The sequence below is a fragment of the Notechis scutatus genome, chromosome 3, assembly GCF_049901735.1.
Source record: "Notechis scutatus isolate UNSWTSFEM ecotype Mainland chromosome 3, rNotScu1.2, whole genome shotgun sequence".
Classification (NCBI taxonomy): domain Eukaryota; kingdom Metazoa; phylum Chordata; class Lepidosauria; order Squamata; family Elapidae; genus Notechis; species Notechis scutatus.
In genome coordinates this window covers 69,598,392-69,614,839 of record NC_142011.1, presented here as the reverse complement: position 1 = coordinate 69,614,839, position 16,448 = coordinate 69,598,392, and the positions used below count along the sequence as shown (strand labels likewise).

General features: G+C 37.8%; 1 protein-coding gene across 2 annotated transcripts in view; it reads right to left on the bottom strand.

The window, feature by feature from the left end:
- Positions 1 to 10,290, bottom strand: part of UBE2U (ubiquitin conjugating enzyme E2 U) — a 28,507-nt gene extending 18,217 nt beyond the window's left edge. The window contains exons 1-6 of one of the 2 annotated variants that reach the window (XM_026665712.2): positions 9,854 to 10,290; positions 8,221 to 8,302; positions 7,157 to 7,249; positions 6,589 to 6,686; positions 4,541 to 4,667; positions 2,152 to 2,218 (exon numbers count right to left, since the gene is read on the bottom strand). In XM_026665712.2, coding sequence (XP_026521497.1) covers positions 2,152 to 2,218; positions 4,541 to 4,667; positions 6,589 to 6,686; positions 7,157 to 7,249; positions 8,221 to 8,302; positions 9,854 to 9,922 — 536 coding nt within the window. In that variant the 5' untranslated portion in view covers positions 9,923 to 10,290. The remainder of the gene's footprint in view (positions 1 to 2,151; positions 2,219 to 4,540; positions 4,668 to 6,588; positions 6,687 to 7,156; positions 7,250 to 8,220; positions 8,303 to 9,853) is intronic. The other variant, XM_087960407.1, reaches the window with a different exon arrangement.
- Between the last annotated feature and the right edge of the window lie 6,158 nt (positions 10,291 to 16,448).

Genomic DNA, 16,448 nt, shown 5'->3' with positions numbered 1-16,448 from the left:
TTTGAAGTCCTTGCATTAATTTCTCTATCTTTTGCTGTTGCTGTCCTGTTCAATGTCAGCAGCAGCTCATCAAGGACTTTGCCTTTCTTCGAAACTGTGAGAAATTGTTCTGCTATGAACCCTTTGTTGGCCACTGACAGCAACACTGATTGGCACATTTTTTTACTTTCCTAATGCCACCAGCATAAAGATGTTTGGTTTCTCAGACTATATACTATCTGACATATACAGATAGTCATCTTGATCTATTACTCATTCGCTGACCATTGAAAGTTTTGGTAGTGCTGAATGAAGGACTCACAACAGGTTGTCATAGATGTTGACATCGCAGTGTCCTCATGGTTGGTCACATGATTACCAATTTGCAAACTTCACTGCCAGTTTCCGACAAGTAAAGTCATTGGGGAAGCCAGAAGGAAATTGTAAATGTGACTGAGAACATAACTGCAGGACACTGCAACTGAATGGTATTCATCTAGTGATGACAACTGGAACTGCCACAACTGTGAATCAGCAGTCACAGGGCAATGCACTTTATGACTGGGTCACTTAGCAAGAAAGTTGCTGATCCCAGTTACCATTGTTAAACGAGGACTACCTGTATTTAACCCTGATGGTGAGATGGGCAACATATAAATTTAATAAATAAATTACATGATCAGTGTAGGACAGATTCTACAACAAAGACAAGATGTGTCTAGTTCTTCAAGATCTGCATCAGCATTTTACTTTTACTAGTAATTTTTCTGTGACAAAAAAAAAATCTACAGAAGTTATCTCTCAACGACTATATCTCCATATACACTAGATTACAACTTCCTTAATCCTAATTTGTTAAGGCTAGAGGTTGTACAGGTTATGATCTTATGAGAATCAAAGTTCAATATATCTGAAGATCAACAATTTGGCAACAGAAGTCTAAATGGATGAATATGTTATCAATTACAGCTTGTTTATAAGCGGGAGGATAATTCAGCAAGTCAGCAGGAATTGACTGTGAAGACAAATTAATAGGTGGTTCTATACTCTGCAAAAACAGCACCACGTCAATTATAACATTTTCATATTGTGTTGGAACTTGTAAGTTATTGGTATATAATACAATGTTAGGAATGCCTAATTAGCCAGTTCTTTTGGTTAAACTTTTTTTGAAGAGTTTTGGAAAATGTACATAACAGTATTTTATAAAAATACTGCAGATACACTTGATGATATATTGATAATTATTGCCAACATTTTTATGGCATACACTATATAACAATGCTATATAGAAATGATACCATTCCTGTTGTTAGATATCAGGTTTGTTATTACATAACTCTGGAAAATTAGAATACATACTTTATTGGATCACTAATATTTAACTGTTCTATTTCAAAAACTAGCATAACATATAGCTTTAAAGAAGCATATAATATTGGGGTAAGTTAATTGAATATGATCACAGTACTTATATTAAAATGTGTTTCCTATTATATTACCTATTACTTTTTCAAATGAAACTGTAGATAATAATATTGAACATGAATATTTAAAATGTTTATAGTTCTCCTTAAAATTAAACTTGCAACCTATGTTTTAGTGTCTGACTTTCTTTTAAACGAAATGGTTTGCCATAGTTAGATGTATTTACATGTATGTAAATATGTGACTTATTCAAGTTAAAATGTATTTTTGAAGGCTTCTTTGATTATTAGGAAGGCCAACTCTAAGTTACTGTTTGGGATCAGTAATATAAATTACATCTTGCCAATTCTCAAAACTGGATGCTGGCCCATTTCCATGCCTAAACAGTTTGAAGTCCAATATGTTCTTCTAGTTCATGCCCAGACTTTGTAGGCCTCATAAAATGTAATGCTTCATGTCTATTTTCCATATGACGCTAAACAGGCAAGACGAAGGAGAGACGAATTTTTTGGTGATGCCACACAGTGTTTCTCCAAGCAGAATTGCCTGATATCTTTCTGGAGCAATAGAAGATCTTGTATTGAGTATGTTTTTTTTGTTCTGTTTGTGACTTTGTACTAACAGTAATATAATTTTTTACTTCCAGATGAAATACTGCTTTTGAAAGCAAATATAAATTATTCAAGAGTTCAAATAATAATTTATAGCATTACAACATTTATGAGCTTAATGCTACGTTATTACCTGTGTGGGGTTGGTTCGGGTGATTTTTGGACAAACTTGACTGACGTATCCCAATCTTTGGCAATGGCTGGACAAGAGAAGAAGTTTTTAAAATGCCTGTTTGTTGTGAATATTTTACAATCCAATACTTTTATGCCATTAAAATAACAAATATTTAATTGAGCCTCATATAATTGCAATCAGAAGATTTGAGTGGTTTTATTACCAGTAATGAAAAGAATTGGCTCATAAGTAATCATAACTTGATTATGATTGAACCATTGCTAAGCGTAAGTCTTGGACTACCCACATACATGTGTATATATGTACACATTTTTCTCTCTTTCTACTGGCTGCCTGCTTTTACTGGACCAGAGTGGTAGATGTCAATGAGAAGTATTTCATCTTGCAGTGGATTGACTCAGAGTGATCATAATAATAACAATAAGAGCAACAATAACAAATATGTATGTATGCATGCCTTTGTCAATGGTGAAGCTCTGGTGTGAGATCCAATATCCCTTTGGAAGAAACTTTTATTAGACTCCTTTGCTCTACTTCTGAGTTTTGGCCACTACAATGGCTTGATTTAGCATAGCTTGAAGAAATGCCAGTTGCTGCAGCCTGTAACGGAATGGGACAACTCTCCACAGCCAATTCACCGTGGCCAACTCACCATGGAACAATTCAACAATTCAATGTAATTAGCTAAAATCATTTTAAAAATATTTTATTTTTTATCACTCACATTTCATTTTGTCCCTCCTTTGGTATCCTTTCTTTAATTATTCTATTCCACCATTTCTTCAATATTAATATAACTCTTGTTCCATGGCAAATTATCCTGCAAGGAGTTGGCCATGGTGAATTGATTGTGGCAAGTTTGCCATCGCAAGTTGGCCGTGGTGAGTTGTTCTAGACCTGCCTGCAATGTGCATCTTCTCCCTTTTAAGTTCAGCATCAGGACACTATATAACAATAAAGGGGTCTGCAAAACTGATAGCATAATCAGATGATGATGGTGCATTCACAGCTCTCAGTTGGGGTTTTAATATAGTAAGAATAAAGAATTTTGCAGCCAAGCACCTTTACTTATTTTGAGTTTAGATTATAGTGAATTTTACTTTAAAAAAAACATATATAAAATATATAAACACACCATTTACTGCAAATGTAGACTGGGGATATGGAGGGAAATAGGGACTGGCAATTTTGTTTCATGCGCTGTGTTGTATATAGTGACAAGATGTTTTGTCAGAGGAGACAGACAGGACTCTGGAAAGAGTGTGAGGTGTTCTTTTTGCAGATTCCTTCTGATCTATTGGAAGAACACCACTGATTGACCTACTGTACTCTGTGTCCCAGTTAATGACATCAGCAGATGCAAAAATGATTGTCAGGCTGCCTCAAACTGCTTTGGAGACATTGAGGAGGAGAACTGTGATGGGTGGAAACACCCTGAGCCATATAGGCCTGAAAGGTTTGTATAGATGGAAGACTGTATAGATGGAACAAGATGACCTGATTGGAAATTTATAGTGATGTGAAATCATCCACTGAGCTAACATTTTATAGATGTTCCTCTTTGACTTCAAAAAAAGGTTAGAATGCTGAAAGTGCAAATATATTTTTGGAAAACCAAAAAAAATATGGTTCTATCTTTGTTGTTAGTACAACAATTGTACCCTGGCAAATATGTTTTGTGAGATGAGAGATTTGCTTAGAGAGCCCATGCTCAAGTTACATTGCCAATGATACTAATTAAAATTTATGACAGTATATAAATAGTGTTTTTTCAAGAATACTGTTAGGAATAACAAGGTTACCTAACGTAGTTTGGGTAAAATAATATATATAAACTATGATAGTAAGTTGAAGTGTGTGTCACTTTAAACAACAAAGCATGTAATTTTTGGGTGCGGTTGTAAAACCGCCATAAGAGGGAGCAGGAGAACCTGCTGGATTGCTGACAATGCTGGATTGATGGTTTGCTAACTGCGTGTTCCCTGCTTCTGAGTTTTTTGAACGTCGAAGGAAGAAAGGAGGTTTAACTTCTTTACTGCGAGGAGATATAATACTGGACTGATATTTGTAAGTTTACTAACCTCTTTTTTGACACTGGACTTTGCAACTGAATAATCCCCGAATGGACTGAACTAGTGAATGATATATGGACTGTTTGACTATGCTAAAACTCTTACTGGAATAAACTATTTAACTAGCACAGTGTATCTGTTTTACTGAGTGTAAGCTACAAAAACGTTTATCTCACATATTTGCCTGCCTGCCTGACTGCCGTGCACATTCTGCTAGGGTGTATCCCTAACAAATACAATACAAATAGTTTCTTTTAAAACTCCCTGTTGTGCAGAAATAATTTTTAACAACATAAAGCACCAGCATTTATTACCTTCGAGTTGCTTGCTGTTTGTGACACACTGCACAACTTTTTCTCTGTAGAGGGGATAATTGTTTCTCAGCATTTGAGCTGCCTCCAGGTTCACGGCATTGTCCAGAACAGGATTAGACAACAAAACCTGCACGAAAATACATGCACACATCAATCTGCAAAGCTTTATTGATTACAAACAGTACTACAGCTAAAGGTAGTCCTCGACTTGTGACCACAATAGGGGCCAAAATGTCCATTGCTAAGCAAGGCAGTTCTTCAGTGAGTTTTGCTCCAGTTATGGCTTTTTTTGCCACAGGTGTTAAGTGAATCTTGCTTTCCCCATTGATTTTGTTTGTCGGAAGCCAGCGGTGAGATTACAGAGGGTGATCGCCTGAGCCAGGAACAGTGCAATTGTCACAAATACATGCCAGTTGCCAAGCATTCAAAATTTGATCACGTGACCATGGGATACTGCAACGGTTGTCAGGTGTGTGAAAACTTTTCATCAGGCACTTTTTCCAGTGCTGTTGTAACTTCGAATGGTCACTAAATGAAAGTTTGTTAAGTTGAAGAATACCTGAAATTAAACACTATTTACAATAAATGGCTTTGTTGGGTTAGCCATGGCAGTTAGAAGGCATGAATCCTGCTTTGTGTCTTCATAGAATAGAAAACTTACAGAAGGTTGATACTTTCCCCCTCTACGCTAACCTTGGCTATATGGCAGACACAAATTATGAACACATGGGGAACATGGAGAAACCAGCATTTCTTCTTCAGAATAAAATACTGGACTTGCTGAAAATTTCCTTTACTATTTTGGAAGGAGGTTAATGTAAAAAAATATTTTAAAAGTCCACACATTCATTTCTGAAGGAAGGATGGAAATATTTGTAATAATTTCTTGAGTACCAGGAGGGAAGGAAACCATCCGTTTCCTTTTAGTTATGATTCAAAGCAGCTCAAAGAAAATTAAGGTTTTTTTTAATGTAATGGTAGTTCTTCATTATTTCACCAAGGAAAGTTGGAAACTCCCCCTTTCCTAACATATACCAAAGCAGATCCTAGAAGGGTAGGAGTTAAAATTATGCAACAATTTAAAGAACGTCTTTAACAATAGAAGACAATCCCCTGTAGTGCTATATTTATTACTCAAGAAAAGGATAGGGGAAAAAAAGCTGAAACAGCTGTGCCCATTGTTGGATGGACCTCCTTCAGAGCAACAACAAATATAATCTTCAAGATAGGAAAACATGGTATTAGAGATATCCTGCTATAATTTTATTTATTTATTACATTTATATGCCACCCATCTCGCTATCCAAAGCTATGGATGTGGGAACCTTGTGCCTTAACAAACATTCCCAAAATGTTTCTGTAGCTCTCTCATCAACAGAGGAAAGAGATATTTTCTTTGAGGAAGACTATCCCTAAGAGGACTTATGGTGAAAATAAAAGCACAATAGTGTGCAACATTTAATTAAATATCTTTCCTTTGACATGTATGGTAGAGATAGATGTTCCCTGAGATGAGCTTAACTTTATGAACATATCCGTGCTTTCTCTTTTTAAAATGAGTATATAAAAACAGCACAAATTTGTAGGTAATAAATAAAGAAAAGAGAAGGGAAAGAAAAAGGAAGAAATCAAAGTCAAAGGAAAAAATGTAAGAAAGAAAAAAGGGCAAAGAAGGTGCTTCTAATATTTTTCATTGCAGTTATAAGTACAAATATATTTTAACCTCTCTCTAAAGTTACATCATGACTCTTCTTTTTCCTTTAATTAGAATTTAAAGAATTGCAAAGAGAGTATGTGCCCATGAAGGAAGAATGTTTTTTCCCTCCTCAGTCCTACTGGTTTGACAAACTGTAACTAGAACTGAGGGGAACCTCAAAAGCAGATTATGAAAAGACTACTGAAAACTTTTTAAGGAAAAAACTAACAATTTTACTGAATTAGTGCAAATGCCTTTTGTGTGCTTATGCTGCTAGTATTACAAAAATTAAGACTACTTCTCCCATAAAGAAAAGAAAATTAAGAAAAAAAAATGTATCATTCTTTCTTACCTGGATAGTAAGTAGAATACTAGTCATTGTAAAGTTAGTGTTCCACTTGCTAAGGTTATCTAGAAAATCCACACAAGGTCTCCCAGATTCTGGATCAACTTCAATAAAAGACAAAAAGATTATTGTTTAAATTGGGGTTTTTCCTACTTAATATGCTAAACTCTGCATATTACTATACACATGCTGTAAAGAGTTATATAAGTTTTAGTCTCTATAACATGGGTGTCAAACTCAATCGTATCACATGATGTATTGTGATGTATCGCATAGGCTGCCAGTTTGACACCCCTGTTCTGTAAAAAAAGGTTTTACAAAATCTTAAAATTTAGCTGATGTATTTATTTATTCTCAATATTTTATATTATAAAAAGTTTGATTCAGTATTAATTTGATATGGTGCATTTACACAAAAGCAGGCAAAAACAAAATTATGAGAACAATATACAAACTACTAAGCACGATTATATATAGCTGTTATATTACTCTGGAAAACAATCCTTACGTGAAGCATCAAGTTGCTTTTGATCAGTTACTATATGAAGGACACTGTCCTTAATAACACCCTTACCATTGGGATGGAAAGGAATAGTGGTGAATGTGATGGTTGGAGGCATGGCATTGTAGTCTTCAAAATATTTCAGTGACAGTTGAAGTTCAGCACCTAGTATAATATATATAAATATATATGTATTATATGTATGCCAGATGGAGGGAGTCTGTAAATATGAACTTGCAAGTGGTCTTCGACTTAATTTTACATGACTCTCAAGTGAATCTCAAAAGCCTCTGGAAACAATCCATTTGGACTTCTAGAAAAAGTTATCTTTAACATATCTTGTAAGGGGAAAAAGATATAAAAAAATATGGTGTGCAAGTGAAAGGTAAGAGTTGGGCACCTACATTTGGCTCTGATTTCATTCACCACTTGCTTCACCTGTCTACTAAATGGCATGCACTCATTACAACAGTGTTTGTCAATCTCAACAACTTTTAGATCTGTGGACTTCAACTCCCAGAATTCTACCGTAGAATTCCTGAGGTAGAGAAACACTACATTAGAGAATGGTGGTTCTTGAAATTAAGATTGTCATCCTTGATTAAAAAAAGATCTATATACAGCCTAAAATAATGTGTATTTGTTGGAAGTGAATAGACTTTTCTTTAACAGTAAAGGGCATAGATTAAATTCTTACATAAACAACCTTTCATCTATATATATCTATTGTAATGCAAACAGAGGATGCATACATTTCAGTACCCATAATTCCATAAAACAACAAGGCTGCCTTCTTATTTTTATCTTTGCTACTTCCACTTTCAATATTTGATAGTTCAGTATTTCTATTATTTAAGTACACTACTCTATAACTTCAATTAGGGCTTTTTGCACTCTCTGATTCCAGGATTTGCATTTCTGATTTTTCCACAATTTATTTCTTGAAGAATTTGGAATTCTCAAAAGCTTTTTCAGAATGTTTTGCAGTCCCTAGCTGCCTGACCTGGATTTTTCAATCAATATATTTTATAGGGCATTTACCAAAAGGCTCTATAAATGGTAAATAATAATTCATCCATGCTGGTTAGGAGTGCAATACCACTGTACATTATAACATTTCTAGGAAAGAGTAGCACCTTCCCATAATGTATCCTTCAGCCCTTCAATTTCAGCTATCCATTCCATCCAATTGTCTTCCATAGGCATAACAGAAATGCCCTAAAGAAAGAAAAGATAACAAATGGGTTTGGCTTCAGTGATATAAAGTAAAACCACTCATGACAACTCTGTAGACACTAACAATAATACAAATGTGGTTTTCAAATGTCTCATATAACTTTCTAACTTTTCTGCCAGCCTTGAAACTTCCTTAAGGTTTGCAATGGATTCCGCTTGCAATTTTTCTAAGCAGTCTTCTGTTTCACAAGATCTTCCATTGTCCATTTCCTAATCAGATCTATTTCTATCCAGTACTCAAGCCCAAAACAATTTTGTCAGAGGCTGCATTTCTTGTTGATTGACTAATTCATGCTTAATGGATATCTCTTCTTCTTCTCCTCTTTCTGGTCCCAGATAAATGATTGTGCATTGATTCATATCGATTAATGCTAATGCTAATGCTATGTAGTACAAAATAAATGAAGACTTATATTATTTTCAAACAGAATTAAACTGAAATAGGACAACATATAAAAATCCCAAAAGTGTTATCTAACTAGCTACAAAATCCCCTGGGACAGGACTATTTTAACCTACTTCTGGGAATGTAATAAAGCTGGGCAGCATTCCAAAAACAACCCGTTTTGGAAGGGCTGTTTAGAATACTGGGCTCATGGAAAAATATCTCTGTATGGTCTCAGCTTTCTTAAGGTCAATGGTAGCGGGAGTCCAAAAGAATTTCTCCCAGAATGTTAATACAGGATGAATTGACTCTAGCTGAAGAAGATAGTCCTGAAAGTATCTCCAAGACATGTAGGGTTTATTTAGGTCAAGAGCCAAACCTTAATTTGAATCTGAAAACCTACTGGTGGTCACTATATGCCCCCAATAGAGAGGAGTATGCTTAGGAAGTTGGGACATGTTAACATTTCATATTGGTCATTCAATTAAAAATTAATTTCAAATGAACAACAGTTCCTCCTTAAAGCCAAACCACATGAACAGTGATTTGTTTAAACTTTAGGGGAACAGGTGAAGGAACTATCAGAGGAGGGAGGAAGGAGGGAAGGTGGGAGGAAGGGAGGGAGGGAGGGAGGGAGAGAAGGAAGGAAGGAAGGAAGGAAGGAAGGAAGGAAGGAAGGAAGGAAGGAAGGAAGGAAGGAAGGAAGATTATATCAGAGAATGGCATCTTAGTCATGTCTGGCTCTGCCCTCGCCAACTGCTAGCTTGTAACCACTGAGTAACTGCCAACTAACTACTCCTGGGGAAAAGAGGCCCTTAAAAAGGAAAACCAAAAAAATGCTCTCCAACTTTGAAGACTGATTGAATAGTAGACAGCAGATCCTGAAGCTCTGTTATATACTTGATTATTATTCTAATACAGTGTTGATGGTCTTCTTGACTCTTATAAGCAAAACAGAAGACATTAAAATAATGCTGTTCCATAGGGCCTTTGGGGAGGAAAACCCTATTTCTACAAGGAGTTGCAATGGTTAAGAGTTGTTTTAGTTGCCTATTTTCTGTTTGTAACAGTGTACACCATCTCAGATGCAAGGAACAGGCAGCAGGCTAGATAATGCCCATGCTAGATAATGAATAAATTATACTCACAAATATATTTGCTTGCTTGAGCTCCACAAACTCTCTTTCCAATAGTAAGAAAGCTCTTGAATGCAACATTATTCTCAGGAGCCTCTATTCTTCTCTTGTAGTTTTACCCAGAAGACAATTTTGCATTCAACTTGAGCCAGCAAAATGAATAGGTAATTGGAGGAAAAGTGGCAAGAAAAAAATACTAGAGGATTTTTCCTTTTTCATGTGGAACTGAAATGAATTTGAGCTTAACAGCAAACACCTTGCCAACAAGGCCTGAGGCTCACCGAAAACAAAATCCTCTATACTTCTATTAGATAATTATATTTGCAGGAGTAGGCAAAAAATATCTTCATCCCTTGCTTTTCATAGCTGAACTGCTACAAGCATCGCCTTTGTGGGAAGCATGGAGAAGCAGAGAATGAAGCAGGCCAGGCTTTGTGTACAGAGAAGGTAACCAAGCAACCAGTTTTTCTTTCCTCAAGGGAGGCAGTTCCCTATCTTAACATTCTTCTGCTTTTTCAACCAATCGGCATCGGTTTTGCTTTCACCCTTGTGTTGAACACCAATCTTGTCAGCCCATTCAAACATTGAAACTGAAACCCAGGAAATACTCAGAGATGCCAGTCAAAGCCAGGGTGGGCTTACTTTTCTGTCAAGGAGTGCATCTCATCTGAATAGCACTTGGGAATAAGATAATTACAGGAGAAAAAATTCTCACATTGCTGTCCTGGTGACGGATGCAAATTTGGTCCGTGGAAGAAGTTTACAGAAGGGGCTGCTGGTCACCATCAGCAAATTGGCTAAAGGGAAGCCAGATGTAACCTTGAGATGTCCATAATACTTATTAAACGAAGAAATAACCATTTAATGTTTTAATCACTGCATAAGATGTATATATGATTCCCCCCCAGATTAGAGGACTTTGTGCTTTCTGAGCACTCCTTGGAAAGATTCTGGATAATAAACTTGTATTTTATTCTAGAAAAAGTCTCTAAATCTAAAAAAGATCCAAATTATACAAGAGCTTGCTCTTCCCGAGACTATCATCTGTGAGCTGTCCTTTAAACATCTCAATCCACTTCTTACTTTGCTATCATGCCCCTGACTATGATATAATTCATGCAAACATGCTAACTTCACTACTGACATGGGCTGCCTCCTGCCCATACCCTCTCATTTTTCTTGGTGACCTCAACTTACCTCTTATAAATTGGACACTAAATGAATGTACATCTGAACCCATTCATACAACCCTGTACAATGCCGTTACCACACTAGGACTGGAACAACTAGTAACCAATAATACTAGACTTAACAACTGCTCGATCTCATCTTCTGTAACAGTTTGAATTCAATTTATGGAATACAAATTAATGAACCTTTTTCCAACAATGATCACAGCATGATTGACTTTTGTCTCAACACATGCCCTCACAAAAATCACCATAACGACAAGATCCCCAATTATAACTTCAAAAAAGGCAATTATGATCTTATAGACAACGAACTCTCATCTCTTGATTGGCAAATTCTATTCACTGGATGCAATACTGTTGAAGACCATTACAACATATTTTTACTTGAAGTCAAAAGAGTCATCAAACTATATGTACCAATAACAACTCCCAAAACCAGGAAAAAAAAATTACCCATACTAATAAGGAAGCTCCAATCCAAAAAGAAATCCCTTTGGCAGAAAAACAAATCTGGTCACGTTGCCAACTTTAAAAGCTGATATAAACATTTATGCCACCAGATAAAGACTGAATGTACCAATTATCACACTAAACAATGATGACACCATTAAAGCCAACCTCTTTAACACATTCTTTGGCTCAGTATTTGTAAACAGCAATGGATCATGCCCAATATTTCCTAGTCGAACCACAGACAACTACAATGATCTAATACATATCGATTTTACAGAAGACAATGTTGAAAAAGCACTATGCAATCTAAAACCATCTTTATCTATTGGATCGGACAGAGTTTGTGCCTATTTGTTAAAAAAAGCTACCCACTCCCATAGCTGAACCTCTAACCATAATCTTTGAAAAATCTTTCAGGACCAGCTCCTTGCCAAATCTATGGTCACTAGCCACAGTCATTCCCATCTTCAAAAAGGGAGACCCCAGCCTAGTTGAAAATTACAGACCAATCTCTTTATGCTGCGTCACCTGTAAAGTCATGGAATCAATTATTAACCAATCTATTATCCTCCACTTAGAGACAAACAACCTACTGTCTAACAAGCAGTTTGGTTTCAGAAGGAAACTGTCCTGTAATCTGCAACTCTTGCACTGTAAAAACATATTGATCAGGGCAAAGCAATTGACGCAATTTACATAGACTTCTGTAAAGCCTTTGATTCAGTGGTACACGACAAACTACTCCTAAAACTAAGGTCTTATGGTATCTCTGGATATCTGCATAACTGGATAGAAGCATTCCTGTCAAACAAAGAACAAATGGTCAAAATTGGGAGTGTCCTATCAAATCCTGTACCTGTCAAAAGTGGTGTCTCCCAAGGCAGTGTTCTAGGACCAACTCTCTTCATACTCTATATTAATGACCTCTGTGGTTATATTAAGAGCAACTGCGTTCTTTTCACTGATGATGTAAAGCTATTCAACACCACTGACAATGCTGCTACCCTTTAAAAAGACCTTGACTATGTGTCAGAATGGTCAAACAAATGGCAACTTCGAATCTCAACAAATAAATGCTCTATCTTATATATTGGCAAAAAAATCAAAAAATAAAGTACAAGCTGAATAGTCAAGACCTTGTTGATGACAAAAACTTTGTCAAGGACCTTGGAGTACTCATCTCAAATGATCTAAGTGCTAGAACCCACTGTAACTACATAGCCAAAAAGGCATTAAGAGTTGTTAACCTAATCCTGCGTAGCTTTTTCTCCGGTAATATCACTCTACTAAATAGAGCATATAAAACATTTGCTAGACCAATACTTGAATACAGCTCATCAGTCTGGAAACCGCATTACATACCTGATATTAATACAATTGAGAAAGTCCAGAAATATTTTACGAGAAGAACCCTCTACTCCTCTACTCGTAGCAGAACACCTTATGCCACCAGACTTGAAATTTTAGACCTAGACAACCTAGAACGATGCCGCCTTCGGTTTGATCTAAGTATGGTACATAAAATTATATATTGCAATGTCCTACCTATCAATGAATACTTCAGCTTCAATCAAAACAATACAAGAGCCCAAAATAGATACAAGCTAAAGATAAACTGCACCAAACTTGATTGCAGGAAATACGACTTTAGCAACAGAGTAGTCAATCTCTGGAATACTCTACCTGACTCTGTGGTTTCTTCCCCAAACCCCAAAATCTTCAACATTAGACTGTCTACTATTGACCTCACCCCTTTCCTAAGAGGTCTGCAGGGGGCATGCATAAGCGCACCAAAACGTGCCTACCATCCCTGTCCTAATGTTTTTTTTTTCTTATTCGTATCCATTTCATGTACACTGCTCAAAAAAATAAAGGGAACACAAAAATAAGACATCCTAGATCTGAATGAATGAAATATTCTTATTAAATACTTTGTTCATTACATAGTTGAACGTGCTGACAACAAAATCACACAAAAATTATCAATGGAAATCAAATTTAGCAACCCATGGAGGTCTGGATGTGGAGTTACACTCAAAATTAAAGTGGAAAAAAACACTATAGGCTGATCCAACTTTGATGTCATGTCCTTAAAACAAGTCAAAATGAGGCTCAGTAGTGTGTGTGGCCTCCACATGCCTGTATGACCTCCCTACAATGCCTGGGCATCTTCCTGATGAGGTGGCGGAAGGTCTCCTGAGGGATCTCCTCCCACACCTGGACTAAAGCATCCCCCAACTCCTGGACAGTCTGTGGTGCAATGTGGCGTTGGTGGATGGAGCGAGACATGATGTCCCAGATGTGCTCAATTGGATTCAGGTCTGGGGAATGGGCGGGCCAGTCCATAGCATCAATGCCTTCGTCTTGCAGGAACTGCTGACACACTCCAGCCACATGAGGTCTAGCATTGTCTTGCATTAGGAGAAACCCAGGGCCAACCGCACCAGCATATGGTCTCACAAGGGGTCTGAGGATCTCATCTCGGTACCTAATGGCAGTCAGGCTACTTCTGGCAAGCACATGGAGGGCTGTGGAGCCCGCTAAAAAAATGCCACCCCACACGATTACTGACCCACTGCCAAACCGGTCATGCTGGAGGATGTTGCAGGCAGCAGAATGTTCTCCACTGCATCTCCAGACCCTGTCACATCTGTCACATGTGCTCAGTGTGAACCTGCTTTCATCTGTGAAGAGCACAGGGTGCCAGTGGCGAATTTGCCTATCTTGGTGTTCTCTGGCAAATGCCAAACGTCCTGCACGGTGTTGGGCTGTAAGCACAACCCCCACCTGTGGACGTCGGGCCCTCATACCACCCTCATGGAGTCTGTTTCTGACCGTTTGAGCAGCCACATGCACATTTGTGGCCTGCTGGAGGTCATTTTGCAGGGCTCTGGCAGTGCTCCTCCTGTCCCTCCTTGCACAAAGGCGGAGGTAGCGGTCCTGATGCTGGGTTGTTGCCCTCCTACGGCCTCCTCCACATCTCCTGATGTACTGGCCTGTCTCCTGGTAGCGCCTCCATGCTCTGGACACTACGCTGACAGACACAGCAAACCTTCTTGCCACAGCTCGCATTGATGTGCCATCCTGGATGAGCTGCACTACCTGAGCCACTTGTGTGGGTTGTAGACTCCATCTCATGCTACCACTAGAGTGAAAGCACCGCCAGCATTCAAAAGTGACCAAAACCATCAGCCAGAAAGCACAGGAATTGAGAAGTGGTCTGTGGTCACCACCTGCAAAACCACTAACCCTAACCCTTTATTGTGGATGTCTTGCTAACTGCCTATGCTTTCCACCTGTTGTCTATTCCATTTGCACAACAGCATGTGAAATTGATTGTTTATCAGTGTTGCTACCTAAGTTGCAGACACACATAAAGACTGAACTATGCACCCTGACTAAAGTACTGACAGCCAACAGCCTCTACAAAAGCAAAATCACTGGCTTGATCCACAAAAACACACTGAGACATAATGGAGACCTAGAAGATGAATAGACCTATGGAACAGCTGCCCTGCCCTACATAAGAGGTACTACAGACAAAATCAATAAGATACTACACAGGCATCACATCAAGACTGCCTTCAAAATAGACAGAAAAATAGCAGCCATCCTAAGAAACCCCAAAGATAAAATTGACCTGGAAAACCAAGGCATATATGAAGTCCCCTGTGCATCATGCCCTGCCACATACATTGGACAGACCAATAGAAGAATAAGCACCTGCCTAGATGAACACAAAAATGCAGTAAAAAAGCTGGAACACACTTCCTCACTAGTCCAACACATGAAAGCCACAGGTCATAGCATTGACTTCAATGGCACCAAAACCCTAGCCACTATAGAAAACCCCAGATACAGAATTATCAGCAAAGCCATAGAGATTGAAAAAAGACCTGAAAGCATGAATAGAAGAGATGATTCCACCAGACTGTCAATTATCTGGAAGCCTGTACTCTCAAACAAAAAAAATCTCCACACCACAAGCCAGGCAAACATCTGGGCACAAACAGATCCCCCCTGATACCTCCAGCTCAAACACACCCCAACCAGGCACCCAGATGAAACCTAGCTTCCTAATAAATGATAGCCGTCCGTTTACTCAGAGCCAAGCCGCACTAAAAGCCTCCAATACAGGAAACACAATGTTGCCAGCCAATCAAGACAAAAAAAAAGCTACAAAACAGACAGAAGATATTAGAAACACCAATCAAGCAGAACCCAGAAAACTCAAAGACCAATAAACACAGACCAAGACTCCCAACCAATCAGGATGAAGAAAAAACCATTCCGGCACAGCAGTAGGCTAGCACCAAATTTAAAACAGAAACGGCTGTGAAAGTCTGACTCACAGATGAACACTATACAGAAGCCTGATGATGGCAGATGAGATTCTGCCGAAACGTTGCTACAACTTTAAAAGCACAACTATAAGGACGTGGGAAAATACCCGAACAAAGCTGAATACCACGCATATAAACACCCACGAAAACTTAAAATCCATATATATATATGGATCTTTGGTTATTCGGGTTTTCTCCTGTGTAAAATTGGAAGTATCTTGGCAACGTTTCGACGAAATCTCATTTGTCATCTTCAGGCTTGTAGATGACGAATGAGATTTCGTCAAAACATTGCCAAGATACTTCCAATTTTACGTGGGAGAAAACCCAAATAATCAAAGATCCATCATCAGGCTTCTGTATTGTGTTCGTCTGACCTGCGAAAATTTAAGAAAACACACACACACCACACACACACACACCACACACACATATAATTTTCAGCTTATCTTTAGAAGCTCAGTTAAACATTTCACTCCTCCAGCTTTTACTCTGGAATAGTTGCTACTTTCTGGTTTTAAGTTTGGCATCTGTAGCTTCCTGGGATTTAGAATAATACTTTGATATATATAAGTACTCTTCACTTACCAACAGTAATTGGGACTAGGATCTCGGTCA